At 33.7% G+C, this 18,249-nt stretch overlaps 1 protein-coding gene across 1 annotated transcript in view; it reads left to right on the top strand.

Annotated features, from left to right (window-relative positions):
* Positions 1-18,249, top strand: part of CSMD1 (CUB and Sushi multiple domains 1) — a 1,314,206-nt gene that overhangs the window by 1,153,674 nt on the left and 142,283 nt on the right. Inside the window, exon 42 of the mRNA XM_075498045.1 lies at positions 8,664-8,852. Within this exon, the coding sequence (XP_075354160.1) occupies positions 8,664-8,852 (189 nt within the window). The remainder of the gene's footprint in view (positions 1-8,663; positions 8,853-18,249) is intronic.

Below are 18,249 nucleotides of genomic sequence, written 5' to 3'. Positions count from 1 at the left end.
AGGAAGCATATCATATATAGAAAGCTAAGAATTTATTTTTAGTCCAATTAATGCTTACACAGTTAAGTTGTCCAAGTCAGTTAACACAGAACAAAATCATAAGCAATGCAGTTGAAATTGTTATGCAAAAACTTCCTCCTATCTACTTCATTTCTTTTGTATTATGTTCACCCTCCTGCTTTTATGGAGCCTAACTGACAGCTTCTGCCTTTTTCATGTAGAACTGGAGAGGCAGTCATAAGCATCCGAAGCTCTTTGCTGGGAAACATATGATGTTCATGATAGGGATTTCTTACTCTTCAGTCTTGGGTTCCACTTGGATTATTTTTATACATTTTTCGTACCACAGTCTGCTTCTTTCTTACTGGTTCCCAGCCAAACTTTGAAAGTTGCTTTCCCCAGCTTCAATTCCTATAAAGGACTATTGTTTGTTAAAGCAGTGACTGCCAGGGCTTGCTAGGCCTTTAGCATACATGGTATTTGCAGAGCATAACCTAAAACATGTTAAGTAATAAACATTTGGCTGCTAGCAATTGTTAAAATGAGCTAAAACCAGCTCAGGACAGGGCAAGTCCAGACATATCTCAGATCTCTGAGAACTTGCACTGTCAGGTGCATAAATGGCATAAAGCCTATGGCATTTTACTCAGACAGAAAACTTATTTATTGTGTTTCAAAGGCTTGGAGATGCTGCAGATAAGGTAAGGTAATCCAGAAAAGGCTTAATCACTGGGGTATCTGCTTATAAGAACGAATGCCTGTATGTAGGTAAACAGAAACTGTATAGATATTATGTAGATATATAGTAATATACATACAAAAAAACCCCCCAGGCTGTGTTTGTTCAGCTGCTGACAAAGCAACGTACTGAATTAATCCATCCTCCTGATCAGGTAAACCTAACAGTTGCTATACCAAATAAAATAGTCTTTTGAAGCCTACCAGTAATAATTTACATGATTTCCAAGAAGCATATTTCAAAAGTATTTAATCTCTCAGGGCATCTAGAATAGCCCATCTTAAATAAATAAGCCCATCTTAAATAAAAGGGAACAACTAGTTGTCAGGACTAAGTAACGATTGTATGTAAAATTGGAGGGTGTATACCAGTGCCAGCAGATGTAGCACACACAAACTAAATTCTGCAAAGTATTAGAGAGAACACATTTATACTGAATATTTAAAAAATTAATTTTGTCAGTACTTTTTCTTTTGTCCACTTTTACTATTTCCATAGAAATGAATTTGTAAAGCAAAGCAGATGGATCTGAGGACCTGACATCTTTATACATTTAATAGAGGTTTTTTCAGGCTGCTTCTAATTGATCCCATTTTAGGACATCCTAATATACTATAATTGGGAAAAAAAGTTCTATAAATAAAAAAACATTGCTTTTCTAAGAATGATATTAATTTGATATACCCTTAAAAAAAGATGACTAGGCAAAAAGGGTCCATAGTTGTAGTCACATTCACCAAACCCATTCTAATGTCTTAATGAATGTGTTGCGTATTAGGAAGGTCCCACGAGACTGCATAACTTAATCGTAGTCTGATTTTTTAAAATGTGCTTAAATTTACATTAAAATGGATTTAAGATTAAATTTGTCCCTTTACCGAATGGTAAAATGGCCTGGTTCAATTCAAGGACTGCTTTTTCATGAGTGAAAAAAAAGTGCCATTTCTACTAACTAGAATACAACAAGTAGTGGCATTAAGGTAGCAGGCGGTTTTTTGCAAGGTTGATGCTTTTTTATAGATACCAATCTAAAAATAAAGGGAGATTGTTAATGGGTATGCTTATTCAAGCAAACTTCCATGTCATAAAAAATGAAGTTTTCTAGAGATCTTAGCATTTTATGAAGGATAAGGCTTTTTGATAACCCCTCATCACAGGGGAAAGCAAAGAATATGAATATTGTATAGTGAATGATAGAATTAATAATGTTATTTCTCAATTTTTCTACTGACTTTCTGAAGACAGAAAAATACTTATGAGATTGAAACTTAATATAGCCTGAGATTGTTCTCTGAGCACATTATTTTGAGGAGGAAGAAAAGAGTGTGCACACTGAGAACAGTAAAATATTTGCTTTCCATGCTTGCAAGGAGCCAGTGCTGCTTCTTAAGCACTAGCCTGTGAATTCTCACAGCACAGGATTTGAATATATAACCTGAATCGGTTAGGTACTGTGTATTTCTGACTGCAGTAAAAAGCTTTGTCTCCTTAGCAGGACCCTAGGGAAGTTACAGCTCTGAGTACCATTGCCAGTCAGGTCCTTGTTTTGTGCACTGATGTTTTCATATTTTGTTATCACTTCAGCTTTGCAATTGCACTACATAAGGAATGGTGGGTATTCCATTATGTTCAAGGCTGAATTACTGAATTTGTGTGTGTTGTAAAACCTTGTGGCAAGGTTTCACTTGTTTCCTTGTTTCACTTGTGGCAAGAAGGAAGTTCATACTGATTACTTATTAAACTATCTGAAGCAGTTAAGATAAATTTTATTAGATATTATTTTTATTTATTTGTAAAATAATTACTTTAAAAGTGCCTGATTTTTAAAATAGCAACATTTAAGTTTAATTACACTTCTTCTGTTGTTGAAATAAATATTGTACTGTTTAATTCAAAAACCAGAAGCATTAAGAAAGGGTGTCTCTTTGTTATCACAGCTGTGGTTTTGCCACCTATGAAAAGCAGCAAAGACAGGAAGAAACCAGAAATGCTTAGAAGAACATTTCTAAGTTGCATTTGACTGGCAATCTTGAGTTTGTGAGACCCTCACATGTGTCAAATCTCAGTATCTGAGATGTAAACAGCCTATGCACACTAGGTCTAAGGGGAAGAACTGTCACAGAAGTTTGATTGGCAAGCCAAGTTATCTAATTACAGGCTCAGGATACTCTGCATATAGCTAGGTCAGAAGAAATAAATAGCTTTTATGGCCTCTGAGAGATTCATAACAGAATTTAGTACAAGAAGAATACAGTTAGTCTAATGGCTGTTAAGATATATTTGTGGTTTTTAATCCCTGGCTACGTTATGACTGTTACCTCAGCCTTTTAATATTTCTGAACATCTTTTTTCCACATGGCTTTCCCTTTAGGACTACAGCTTTTTTAAGGGAAGCAGATAAAATGTTTTATTTGTGTTATTTTTACTGGGGGAATCATAGTTCCTATTACTGGAAGTCTAAGAGCATTTCTAGTCTGTTCTGAATTTCAATGTAGCATAAAGCTGAATATGAGGTAAGAGTCTTACCCTGCTGTACTTGGAGAGCAACATGTTCCAGAAAACAGAGAAAAAAGCTGTAATTGCACTCACTTGCTTCCACAAGCACACTAACACACATACACAACATGATTTGAACATGTTAAATCTGATGACCTTTACATAGAAAAAAGACAATTATGATGGTGCTTCTAAGTCATAGGAATCCTGGAAGGAAAAAGAGATTGTTGAAAAACTACTATATTTCTCAAATGGTTTCAGATTATGTCCTAAGGGGGGAATACTAATGGAAATGAAATAAGAACTTTTGCGGGGCTCATAGCAAATGATTTTCTAACTCATGTGACAAAATTAAGCCATGTTTTCTAACTCTAATCCTGAGTCATTACATCTGGAAATATGGTGTTCTTTGGTACCTAAGGCAATAAAGTGAAGTTCCAGATTTCCAGTCCTATCCTGGGCTGCAGCAAATTGTATCCTGTGCTTCCATAAAGAGAAGTGTGGCCAGCAGGTCGAAGAGGTGAATTTCCCCCTCTATGTCTCTCTCATGACACCCCACCTGGAGTACTGCATCCAGCTCTGTCACTCCCAGCACAAGACATGGACCTGTTGGAGCAGGTCTAGGGGAGGGCTACAAAAATAATCAGAGGGCTGGAACACCTCTCCTGTGAAGAAAGGCTGAGAGAGTTGGGGTTGTTCAGCCTGGAGAAGAAAAGGCTCTGGGGAAACCTTATTGTGGCCTTTCAATACTTAAAGGAAGCTTGTAAGAAAGATGGAGAGAGACTTTTTACCAAAGCCTTAGTGACAAGACAAGGGGCAAGAGTTTTAAACCTAAAGAGAGTACATTTAGATTGGACATAAGGAGGAAATATTTTAAGATGAGGGTGGTGAGACAGTGGAACAGGTTGCCCAGCAAAGTTATGGATGCCTCATCCCTGGAAATGTTCAAAGTCAGGTTCGACAGGGCTTTGAGCAACCTGATCTAGTGAAAGATGTCCCTGCCCATGGCAGGGGGATTGGAACTAGATGATCTTAAAGGTCCCGTTCAACCCAACCCAACCCAACCCATGCTAGTCTAGTCTAGTGTAGTCTGAGAAATGGGTTTTGTTCTTGAGTCTGTAGTTATACACAGCATGATACTGGAGGAATGTACAATAAGACAAAATCAAAATTCTAAGTAGCCTTAATGATGAGCTTTCGTAACATTTGAGTGTTTGCATGCTCAACTCTCTGCTAATACAATTTTTCTGTAATTATTCCCATGTTGAAGTGATATAGATGTATGTGGCACTTGAAAAGGCAATAAGTCACCCTAGTGTTAATGTAAGAAGGAAAATACATTTAAATCATAAAAACAAGATATATCAGTTATATTTCTTTTGTGATTTACACTCTTTTCTTACCAGTGGAAAATATATTGCACAAAGAAATGCCAAATGTCAATACGAGATTGTTTTAAAATTCAGGTATTTGACTGCTGCCAACATTGGAATTAAATCTTTTTCTCAGATTTCCTTTACATTGGGCTTCATTTCAGGCTCTCACTAGAGTTTTTTCTGCTGTGAAATGGTATATCATTTTTTAAAGCTCAATACCAAACAAGTCTTTGACCATGACACTCATAAAAAAAGCTTTATTTTGTGAGGTGTGACATCAGGATTTGTGGGTAATATTTGATAGTGATGACTGAATAATGAATTGCTCTGTTAAATCAGGTATAGTTGTTGCATATATCAAAAGAACAGAGAAGAATATAATTCATATTTATATTAAACCTATAAAGCATATTCCCTGAGTGGCCTATAAATCATGGTATCATAGCCAGATGGATCACCTGACTTATAGTTACTCCAATAATTTATGAGTCATCCATAGGATTTATAGCAGAAGTCACATACAGAGAGTATCTTCCCATTTTACACCTCTTTTTTTAAAAAAAAAAAAAAAACAACCCTCTTCTCTGCTCATGTGCAAGTGCTTTCACCCCTGACTGACTGACCTTCACATTTATGGTAATCTGCTTTAGGCAGAGGTTCTGTTCTTACTAAAATACCAGAACAAACCCCCAAAGTTTCTGTATGTGTTCTGTTTACATTACTTACAATAGGCAAAAAGCATATACATCTCTGATTAAACACTATCTAGAATTATAAAAGGTAGGCTTTATTTTTTCCATTAACAATCCGAGGGACTTTAAGGGATGTTGTGCAAATTAGAGGGACAGAGAGGTGCTGATGTTCTTTCGGGATTTCATTTCAGGATTTCATTTCAGGATTTCAGGGTTTTCAGGATTTTCAGGTCATTCAGGATTTCAGGATTTTCAGTTCATTTCAGGATTTCAGGATTTTCATTTTCAGGAAGCTGATGTTCTTTCAGGATTTCTTTCAGGATTTCACAGGAGCTGTTCCTGTGTTTTCTTCTCACGTAGATCAGTGAGATAAGTTTTTTTCTGAAATGAATTTCTAAGACTAAATTAAAAAAACAGAGATCATATTAAGTGCATTTAAAAGGTAACCTAATAATACTGTATTACAACAAATTAACCAATAAGGAAGGATATTTTTCAGCATATTCATCTCCTCAAAAGTTTGTACAATCAAAGTTTAAAAGTTATTGTCATTGTTCCAAAACACTGTCATTGTAACTACTGGGCAATGTAGTGCTGCACCTTGTTGAATGAATCTGTGAGATCCTCTGACCCTCCAGCATAATCTTCTGTTGCATTTTTAATATAATTTGCTAAGTAGCTTTTTATATAATTGAATATATTAGTCTTAATATGTACTGCACTCTTAAATAATTTTTCTAGTACTGTATTTTGTATAAACATGTTGACAATAAAGATACTATCTGTAGTAATACTATACGAATAATGATAGCAGGAGTAATAATAGCCTTAAAAATTAATGAACAATTACTAGGTTTAGCACAAAATTTTAATGAACCACAATTAAGGTAGAATAAAGCTTTTTTTATTTCTTTTCCAGTAGCAATTAATTCTGATTGTTAAGTTTTCATTTTATTTTCTTAATTTTTTGCTATTTGGGGGGAGTCTGATTTATTAGAGGATTTTGGAATATTTCTGGTACCTCCATATCTCTTCCAGCTTTGTAATGTTACAGACACTGGATTCTGGATTCACTGAATGAATTAGGGAAAAGAAGAAGACTTTCTTAAAATAAATCTTCTATATATTCCATAGCATGACGCTAATCAGCAATGACTAAAAAAACTCATGACAGTAGCTGTACTTCAGTGAAGCACTTAAGTACAAACTTCACTTTAAGTAAGCACTTAAGCACACCTAAGTCATATGTTTAGCTTAATCTTGCTGAAATGACTTATTTAAATAGATAATAATTATTATTTAATTGATAATAATAAGTATATACTTCTAGGATGAACAAGTCCATATTGTACTGATTAGCTTTGAAAAAATAACAAAATACATTGTTCAAGAATATGTTCTTCATCTCTTCTACTGTATTTTTAGAGCTTGGACTTAATGGCACATGTTCATATAAAGCACACTGGTTTTACTGGTCTTATTTGAACTTTCTTATCTTCTGACAGAATTATTTCATAACTGTAAATTGAATGCTCAGAGAAAGCAGGGCATTCATTTTCTCAGTAATTATTTCTTAAACAGCAGTTACTTGCTATCTTATCTATGTGAAGTTGTTTGTGAATTATTCTATGTAACATTTTTATAAAACTGTGTTTCTTTTTTGCTTCCTGTGGAACTATTTATCATTTAAATATGCTAAGGAAATACATCATCAATATGGAAACACGTAGTTTTAAATTATCTTTATAACTTAGCAAATGTTATTAATGAAAGCTCCCTCTGAATTTCCATCACACTATTTTGTATGAATTAAATATGTTTAATTGAATAATATTTTGAAGTCTTTGCAAACATAAAACCTGACATTAAATATGATGAATCACTAATGAAATTTTTTGTGTGGAGATATATCTAGAAGGAACTTTTTCCTTGGTAGATTTCTGTCATTTTTCTAGATCTTTCTGATGCTCTGTGACTTTGTAGTCTTTCATTAATTCTTTTCATTTTTTTGGTTAGGTGATGTTTTTGCATCGTTTAATAGATATTAAAAATCCAATCAGTTGTGAAAATCTTGTATTTTATAAAATTGTAATGAATGAATGACTTTGTTATACCTTACTAGAATACTTAACTGTGCTGTGATTAGTTGTGTGCTGCTTTATTATTGAAGTCATTGAACAATTTTATAGATGAAGGTAATGAACAAACTGGAATATTGCCAGTCAAATAAATATAAGCCATCATAGTAATATATATGCTTTTTCTCAGTTTGAAATGTTTGTTTTTCTACGTGCTGCAAAACTCAATTTTTTGTTGTGCAACAGTTACATCCGTTCCTAGTAGGTGACACATAGAATGTTATGAATGTATATGAATGTTATAAAAAAAAAGTTATCATCTCAAGTTCTTATGCCAATATTAATTGTATAAGTATACTTGCATATTAATAAAAAAGAAAGTATTTTCAAATTTTGGAAATTGCATTATGAACATGGTCATTCAATAGGTATGCATTTTTAATAAATATAGTTTAATTTCAGGCATCATGGACAAATTTATTTTCCTAAATAATTTTACGATTTCTTACTTGGAATGAATTGCATTGTTTCTTATATATTAGGATAGGAAAAAGTTATTTGAAAAATTCTGTGATAATTTTTAATCTTTAACCTATTAATTTTGGTCAATTAAATTATTACTATTACTGTGTGCAGCTTTTGGATTCAATGTTGCTGCATTCAGAGCAAGACTTTTTTTATTTCAGACTTAACATTAAATTAAAACTGAGTATAAGTAAAGCTTATGAAAATGTTTGACGAGCTCATGAAATTATGTCCCTTAGTGACATACTCACTAAGTATATCCATCTTATTTATTAAATAAATTAATTCCATGTATCTTGGTTTAAAAAATGTTATCCTATTATAAAACTGTTACTTCTCAGAATTTAGGCACTAGGTCTGAGCCTAGAAATTTATTTAAAAATAAAGACGTAATTTACATAATACCCTAATCTGATGCTTCAACATGAACTACTGAAGATATTCCATCTTCATGCCCTGCACCCAATGTTTCTTTGACTTTGCTCTCTAAATTCCTGGTGTAAGTGGCAATTCATTCTACTCCAGATTTTGATCTTTCCTATGCTTTATCTCTAGAGCTAATTTTTTCATTCTTTTATCAAGATCTGGATGGTCCAAATGGATGATTTATTTATTTTTATATGTTAATAACTCTGTTACTGGAGTTTGGCATTCCAGTTTTTACCTGTTATGGAATGTATTACAGAATTTATATTAATGTTTACTTCCTGTGTTGAGAGCTGACTAAGCAATAAAAAGTACTTCTGTTCTCTTCCAGCTTACGAGTTACAGAACTGCCCTGATCCTCCTCCTTTTTTGAATGGATATATAGTCAACTCAGATTACAGTGTGGGTCAGTCAGTATCATTTGAATGCTATCCTGGATATGTTTTGAGGGGTCAGCCTGTTCTGACATGCCAACATGGAATCAACAGGAACTGGAACTATCATTTCCCCAGATGTGAAGGTAACTTTCTGGTAGTACCTTTGCTTTAGAACTCACAATACTTTCTGATTTTTATTTACTTGTTTCTGTGTGTATATGTAATGCAGCTTTTGCTGAAGAACTGCACCTTTCTCCTAATCTGTAATGTAAGCAGCTAAAGTCAGAATAGTATGTGCTTTTATAAATCATAAATATTTTATGAATCATGTTCCTCAGCAGTGATTCATTGTTCCTATTAATATCTGTCAGTTTTGATTGTATTGATTATGGGAACTCATGATACTGCCAGAAATTATCTTAAGCTCCATGTGGGTTTTTTGCCTTTTTTTTTTTTTCTTTTTTTCTTATTTGGGGGCAAGGGGGCAGTGTACAATGTAACATATAAAACTTTCCATTATAAAGCTTTTACTTGGACTTTCATCTGAAAAATACAAGTGCATAAACAAAATTTCTGACATTTTTTTAGACCTTTAGAGGCTTTGACAAAGTCATATAGGATGTTATGACAAAAATAGGTAGTCATTGTGTAGAACTGAAGTGGTGTCATAGATAATCAACCAGCTGAGAAGATATGAAATAGATTGAAATAAAGTATTTCTATCATAACAAGAGGCTAATGGTGATACAGGTTTTCGCTGTGGAATGTATGTTCAGTATATTTGACACTGATCTTGAAAGATGGGACAAGATGCTTCTCTACACAAACCACCCAATAGCTTTTAGGTTAGTCAAACCAGAAAAGGCTGCAAGGAATTCAAGAAAGATCTAACTGAGCTACAGGTATAAGCCTTGAAAAAACTGTGAAAGAAGGGTCAGTCATTCTGCTTCAGGACAGACTGCTAGAGGCTAGAAAGAAATCTTCCAGTGGGACAGGTTAACATTGTGTTTTCTACTTTGGATTCTTTTCTGCATTCTTATTAGAAATGGAGCGTTGAATATTGTCAGAAGTAAAAACTCCACTAGATGGATTAAAGGTTTGCTTCAGCACTGCAATTCCTTGCTTCCCAAATGAGGATTTTAGTACTGTGAATAATAATTTCAAATTATTTTCTTATTATTTCTGAGGCAGCTATTCTCCTAACACCTTAACTGTATTGCTCTGCTGCATGAGCATGTGTTTTGTCCATGTACTTGGAAAGGGACACTTGTATTATTTCCTTATGTTGTCATTTAAATCCAATGTTACAAGAATCCATAAAATTTAAGTTATCGTTCCATGATAGTTAATGCAAATTACCATAAATTGCTCAGAAATCTAGTAAAATAAATATATAGAAGAGGTTGAAAGTATTGCATATTTCTTGGAATGCAAAGGGTTTACAAGGAAGAAATAAAGTTTAAAATGAGTTTTCTAGATGAAGGTTTTCACAGATACAAATCTTTGTACATCTGAGACTTGTTAAAGCATTAAAACAATTACAAAACCCGAATTCTTTGTATTTTTTTAAAATATTATTTGTATTAGCATTATTTGAAATATTAAACCAAGAACTATTACGTCTTTTTTCCATTTTAATTTCAAATGTATTTTATCACGTTATTGCATAGACATTATAGAAGTCTTACAGGCTTCTGTTACAGGCTTCTGTCTCACAGGAGTGAGACATAAACGTGCCCTGCTGTCCAAAGGGAAAAGACAATGTCTGGACAGAACATTTGGCATTGGGAATGAAAAAGGCCATGCTCCCTGACTTCAGCAGTTCAGTTAGGAAGTAGTATATATGAGTACTGTTTTGTCTTCAAATTAAAGAACAGAGTTTTATTGACAGGCACTTATGCTGTTTTGCATTTTTGACAGTATAGAAGTAAAAGTACTGAAATGATGTTTCCAGTATTGAATGGCATTAGAAAATTTCTAGCATACGAGACAATGTGTAACTTTTGTACAATCAATGGGTACTTTTACTGTTAAATGGCTATCAAGATGTGTCTGCTGTTCCCATGTCTTCATTTTTTTCTTGTTTTTTAATCTGTGCATCAGAACAGCTGGAAGACAGTATACACATTTTGCAAAAATACGTATTTCAATTTAAGTAAGAAGAAATGCATATGAATAATTTAAAACCTATTTTGGACTATTAATTTCTCTTTTGGGGAGAAGAATAAGTAAAAAAATGAGATAGCAACATAACCAATTAATATAATTATTAAATAATTATATTATCTTAGCAAACTATAGTTGGAATTGTGTTGTGAAACAACTTCTGGACATTATGCAACTCCATTGGTCCATACAGCAATAGGCAATATAGGTATCTCTTATAAAACCAGACCACCCAAAGGAAAAAGAGTGGAGAGGCATGAGAAACTGTAGTTCTTTGTGAGAGTAGGGCTAATGCTTCCCTTAGAGACATACGATGTGTGCATCACATCTTTGTCAAAGTGGTTGTTTATAACTCATAATGATTTTTTTCTTTTTTTAGTGGTTTTTTTTTCCAACTCTTTTACCACTGGCATATTTAAATATGTGAACCATTGTCTCCCATATCTTTTAACTAAAAGAGTCTGTAACATTCCTTTTAAGTTATCTGTCTAATGTTATAGAATCATAGAATCATTTAGGTTGGAAAAGACCTTTATGATCATTGAGTCCAACCATAAACCTAACACTGCCAAATCTTTTTCTGAAAGATGCTATTAAGGCCACCTATCTCTTTCTGTTGACTATTATAGCTAACTTCTGTACTTATTTTAAAGAATTCATTCAGCCTAAAACATGAGCTTAAGTGCTCCAGTTATGTGCTTTTTTTCCCAAGGGTGCTGTCTTTAAGTGCTTCATGAATTAGATGGTAAATGAATGGGAGGATTGGAGATTTCAATTTTGCACTTAAATGTTTTACAAGTCCTATTCTAGGTATATAAGACCTTACGCTGAACGTGATCTGTAGTTCCATGTGACTTTTTAATTAAAAATTATAGAACTTTACAAAATATTTTTCCATGTATTACATGAATTAATAAATAATTACTTTTTATTTCTAAAAAAAAATCAAAGATGAGGAAGGACTATTTAAAGAAGATATTTTTATTCAAAGGAGATTGGGTTATGGGTTCAGCTTAATCAAAGTTTTGAAAGAAAATACAAGGTTATTAATGATAAAACTGAACTATAAACAAATACAAAATATTTTTCCTCACATTAAACGTATGGTAAAGTTTACAATATTCTTTAAAGAGTGATATAAATGTGTGAAGGATGATGATTGAATATTATTAGCATATGTTCCATATACAATACATTGCTAGGGTGAAAAGAACAGTTAGAGTTATAAGCACAATATCAAGTGTAGGGACTATCTTGTCTGGAAATGATGCCACTTTCAAAAAATGTGGGGAAAAAAAAATCTGAAGAGCATATGGAAGATATGGCATAATTACTTGATAAAATAACTTCTGTGCAGTATTTATATAACATATGAATAGAACTTACTCTACTAAATGATAATATTATTGTATTTAGTCCTTCTAAATCTTGCTGCCTGATGATACAGGTTTTTAAAACTCATTATGATATCTTCTGCCAGTTAGCTACAATGTGCCTTATTATCTTGCATAAGAATAAAGAAAATACTTTAAAGGACATAAAAAGATAAAAGAATATATATTTTTTCCCTCTTCCCATTAAGGTTGACCTACACTCTTTTCACTCCTAGAATAAAGACATTTAAGATACCAAATCTATATTCTCCCTATATCTTTTTAGTTTACTGATTAAAATTAATTTTAACAAACATTAATTTTTGAGGTGCAATTTGAAATGTTTATCAGTGGGAAAACACATTGTTTTGCATATGTTCTTAGAAATCTAGATTCTTAGATTTCTAGAAAAGTTATAATCTCTGTTCTTTTTGAAAATTGTGTTCATACTGTATTTTGTAGTGATTCATTGAATGTTGCAGTGTTAGTATTAGAGATTTTTCTAGCTATATTTCCTTCTTTTTATTACTATTTTTTATTATTAAACTGTTGACATTTGGGGTAATCCTGCTGATATCTTAACAAGATAAACATGGAGCATTTAACTTAAAATGTTGGTCTTTTACAGCACGTATTTTTGGGATCCTTTTTGTAGTGGTAAATCAGAAATGAGAAGAATAAAGTGTATAAATTAAAGTTAAACTGAGAGGATAGATAAAAAAGGTAATCATTATGTCATTCACCTTTGAGAAATAATCTTCCTGCCTCCTCACTTGATAAGAAATAGAATCAATATCACAAGTGATTCTGTTTTGTTATCTTGGCTTGTAATAAAGCTCTCTATTTTTTTATGTCATGAAATTAAAGGCTTTCCTTCATGTTTAAGAAGCTACTTCACCATTTCCTAACCAAATAAATGCTGTATAGGATTTCTCTGGTTTTGGAATGTCTGGAGAAGTTAATTTCTTTTCCTGAATCAAAGCAAAAGAAGAAGCTACCCAGAGTGTCTTTGCTAGCTAGCATTACAGGACTTCAACATTAACACTTCAGTAGGACCCTTCCAAAGCCTGTGAAATTTTATGTTCAGGTGCTGCCAAGGAGAATCTTTAACACTAAGTGTTTTTAGAGTCCTTTAGAAATCTAGGCCCCTAATTTCAAAGTTCAACACTTTTTGGTTTTATATAAATCATACACCTCTTCCTTTCTTCCTTTCTTCCTTTCTTCCTTTCTTCCTTTCTTCCTTACCCTAGATTATGCTTTTTGAGTCAGGTGTCTTAGCCTGATTTTGATTTCTTCCACAGAAGTTTTGTGGTGATGTATTTGCAGTGACCTATTGTCCCTTTTTTCTCACTATTTAAGCTTTGAATGAAAGTTGTCAGATAAAGAAAGAGTGTCTTAAAAAATACTGATTAATGGTTTAGTAATTTATTTTTAAAATACTAATAAATTTTAAAATATTAATTACAAAGGAATAGCATTGTCATGATAGAATGTAGACCTTTCTATCACAGAATCATAGAATCATTAAGGTTGGAAAAGACCTCTAGGATCATCTAGTCCAACTGTCAACCCAACACCTCCATGCCTACTAAACCATGTCCTGAAGTTCCATGTCTACACGTTTTTTGAACTCCGCCAGGGATGGTGACTCCACCACCTCTCTGGGCAGCCTGTTCCAATGCTTGACCACCCTTTCAGTAAAGAAATTTTTCCTAATATCCAATCTAAACCTCTCCTGATGCAACTTGAGGCCATTTCCTGTCGTCCTATCACTTATATATATATTATGCAACTAAGAGATTATTTATAAATATATTATATATATATATTATTATAAATATATTATACATATATATATTATACGACCCTTATATATTATTACAACCCTTATATATTGTCGTGGTTTAGCCCCAGCCGGCAACTAAGCACCACGCAGCCGCTCGCTCACTCCCCTCCGGTGGGATGGGGGAGAGAATCGGAAGAGTAAAAGCGAGAAAACTCGTGGATTGAGGTAAAGACAGTTTAATAGGGAAAGCAAAAGCCACGCACACAAGCAAAGCAAAGCAAGGAATTAATTCACTACTTCCCATGGGCAGGCAGGTGTTCAGCCATCTCCAGGAAAGCAGGGCTCCATCACGCGTAACGGTTACTTGGGAAAACAAACGCCATAACTCCAAACGTCCCCCCCTTCCTTCTTCTTCCCCAGCTTTATATGCTGAGCATGACGTCACGTGGCACGGAATAGCCCTTCGGTCAGTTTGGATTAACTATGCTGGCTGTGTCCCCTCCCAGCCTCTCCCGCACCCGGCAGAGCATGGGAAGCTGAAAAGTCCTTGACTAGTGCAGCAACAACTAAAACATCTCTGTATTATCAACACTGTTTTCAGCACAAATCCAAAACATAGCCCCATACCAGCCACTATAAAGAAAATTAACTCTATCATCTCAGCTGAAACCAGGACATATATATTATACAACTAAGAGATTATTTCAATTCCAAAAAGTTAACATTCAATTAGTTTAGCAGCAATCTGTATATGATACATCTTATAGGCATAACACAAAATGGCACTTCCAATTATTTTAAGTGTATATTGAGTGACATATATATAGATAGGCTAAATAGGAACATGAGACTGGGTAAAAGTTGCAAAAAGGAATTAGAAGTATTTACTATATGACACGTTATTGATACATGTTTATAAAACTACATCAGTTTATCAGCTTGATTTTTAAGTTTTTGAGGAATGAGGCTATTTTGCATAGTTTTATGAAAATTTCAGGAAAAAAATATTCTATACCTCTCTCACTTTCAACGATATATTGTTTCTGATTAAAAACAGTATTCAGTTAAGCTGTGGGCAAGATTTGAATATATCTCTTCTGATGAAAATATGATGAAAGATAAATTGATTCAAGTAATAAACTGATACACTTTTAATACTAGTTCCAGTTAGTAATCAGAGGTCTTAAAACAAAGGAAAACACAAATAAGTACTCTATATCTTGGACTTTTTAAAAATATCAAATAAATTTGTTGGATTACTTTCCATGACAATTAAATCATATAGAAAAAAAAAAAATTGCTTCTTGTCCAGATGTATTTTTTAACCCTAAAAGAGATTAAATGCCTGTTTAAATTTTTTCACTTTATATGTGAGGACATTATTGGGTTTCCTCTAGTTTGATGGTGGTTAAAAACAGCTATTTGGTATTGGGAGAGTATGGTTCTTTTCTGACCTAACACAAAATGAAGACATCTTTGGAGTTCTAAAAGGACTTCAGAATAATAGATAATATTCCTGAGTAGTGAAATAGAAGCAGCACCAAAGGGCATAGCAGCCTTGTATCTTTTTTTATTTCTGATTCCTTTTTACTCCCCAAAGAAACATGTTTCTTAAAAGAATATTGAAGACACAAGTTCTACATTAAAAGTGGTTCAGATTTTTATAGTACAAATTAGCATTTTCTGTGTTTTCTTAGATGAAGTGAGAGTAAAGAAATATTTGTTCTGTTTGAATTAACATGCAGGAGGAGAAAATAATATTTAGTTTATAATGACATGAAAATGAAGTCATTCTTTCTCTTCTCTGTGTCCCCATCCCATCCCATCATCCCCCCATCCAGATAGTTTTAATTCAGTAGTTTTATCTTCATTTCCTAACTTAAAGAAGTCATCTCTCTGTTTTGTGTTATTGACATGTCTGTAATTCAGAATGTACATTTGTCCTGGTTCCTTTGCATGTGAATCCTATCTTCCAAGCCTACCCACAGGCATCTACATTGCACAGCTCCACACAGCTGAGGCCTGAATGCATGCATCTCCATTGTGTGTGCAGCTGTGTACATTTATAGCTATGATTTCTGACTAAAGAGCAGGTTTCATAGTGTCTTGGCTGAGCATGCAGAGTTTTCTCAGTCTCTCAGGTAGCACATTACTTGCTTTGTAGAAAATTCATTTTTGTACATTAAAGCTCGGCCTAGCACTGCTGAAAGAATTATTATGACATATAAATGTTTTTGCAGTAGGGAAAACAAATGGTTATAAGGTCTCTGATCGCTGGAATTTGGCAGTGGGTCTGAGGGGGAAATCGATGGAAGGATTAAATCACTTTTCTAACTATGGCCAGTATTCTTAGAAGTTCAGATCAAAACCATTCTACAGAAGATTGTACATATTTCAGAAGGCTGAGAGAAATGAGAGATCTGGTCGTGGCTCACAAAAGAAAGTTGACACTGCTTCAGAGGAAAAGGTTGGGTTGTCTGTGCAGTTGTCCCATGGAAATCTGACAATGAATATGTCACCCATAAATGATTTATAAAAAATAGTTTACGAATATTTGTGTGTAAGATGTGGAAAATAGGGCTGTGATTCCAGAATATTGAAGACATCTGGTATTTCTCTGTTTGTTCCCTTCAAGTAATAAAATCATGACAGTGTCTCTGCTGTTATTATCTTTAGGTGTTCCTGCTTTTCCACTGTTGCCAAAATATATTGGTAAGAATTTGTTGCGGAACAGATTGCCTGAGTCCTCACCAGTCTGTTACACTCAAAATATTGGTCTGGGCAAGAGAAACATGCCATAGATGCAAAACCAAGGCTTTACTGCTACTCTAAAGAAAATCTTAACTGTCTAATCAAAGAATTATTATTAGTCCAGTTACAGTGATACTAATATTTGAAATCAGGTAATGCTGGAGTGATACACGGACAAACATCTACTAACAACCCCTTTCTCTGATGTACACTCACTCTTCCAGTGCCTATATGGTCTTAATGTTAATGGTGTCAGTCTGGAAGAAGGGCTACAAGAAGTTCATTCTATATGGAAAACCTATTTGTTATCACTGTCTTTTATTCATAATTTTATATATATATATATATATATATACACTATTGTGTGTACATCACACAGTTGTACAAAGCTAAAATGAAGTAGTAACTAGTTACCGAATCATTAGGTAATTGCCATTACAAGTTAAAACAAGTCTCCCGACTGGCAGAACAAGTCCAGAAAAAAACTGATAGAGTCTGTGGCCTGTTTTGTTAGCTTAACACAAAGTCTGTGGCCTGTTATTAGCAGTGCACCACTATATTTACTGGCCTATGTGGCTAAGGTTTTACTCATTAAGGATTTTTTATCCTTTCCATATCTTTTCTGTATTCCATTATTTCATTGGATTCATAGTAGTAATAGAGAAATGTTCAGTACCCTTTCAAGCTTCTTATATAGACTAAGGGAAATACCAAAGTGAAGGTCTCTCTCAAAAATATGAAGCAGCATATTTTGTTTGTCTACTGGCATTAAAAATTGCCCCACTTCTATGTTCTGCATAATCATAGTTTGATATTTTTAGCCACCTGATGTACTGTTACCAAATTTTCGTATGTTAGTATTTCCTAGTGAGACCAAAGATATACTATGAATTTCCAATTTAATTAATTGGAAAAAATCTTGGGACCTGGGGGAAGATAAGAACAGTTAGACTGAGTGGCTCTTGTGAGTGCTTTTTTATAAACATTTGAACCTAGGAAGACAGTGGGAGATGCCAAATTGCTAGAAGTCCTAAACTGATAGAATTTCTCTAGGCTAGTTGTAGAGTTCCCTCCTTTTACGCTGAAGAAAAGTTGTGGGTTTATGGTTTGGTTTGGTTTGGTTTGATTTGATTTGTTTTTTTGCCTGGGTAGTCATATCAGGGCCATCAGTAGACAGGGAAAACAATAATTAAAAAAAGCTGGTAAATGATAGAGTTGTGGCTGAAAGCTTGCCATGCTAAGGAATCTCACTGAATATCTGTGCTAGTCTTGTGAAAACAAATCTTAGGGGTTATCTGATATGAGAGAAAATGAGTGTGCCTGTAATGTTTAGCTAAACTACAGATACTTGCCAACAGCAGAATTAATTCAAACATCCCTGCCCTGGCCCATCAAAATAGCATGTTGCAAATATATTCATTTTGTATACTGAATTGTTAAAAATTTGAAACTTTCTGAGATTTC

Source organism: Mycteria americana, chromosome 3 (assembly GCF_035582795.1).
Source record: "Mycteria americana isolate JAX WOST 10 ecotype Jacksonville Zoo and Gardens chromosome 3, USCA_MyAme_1.0, whole genome shotgun sequence".
In the NCBI taxonomy this organism is placed as follows: Eukaryota; Metazoa; Chordata; class Aves; order Ciconiiformes; family Ciconiidae; genus Mycteria; species Mycteria americana.
This window is presented reverse-complemented; position numbering and strand designations above follow the sequence as displayed.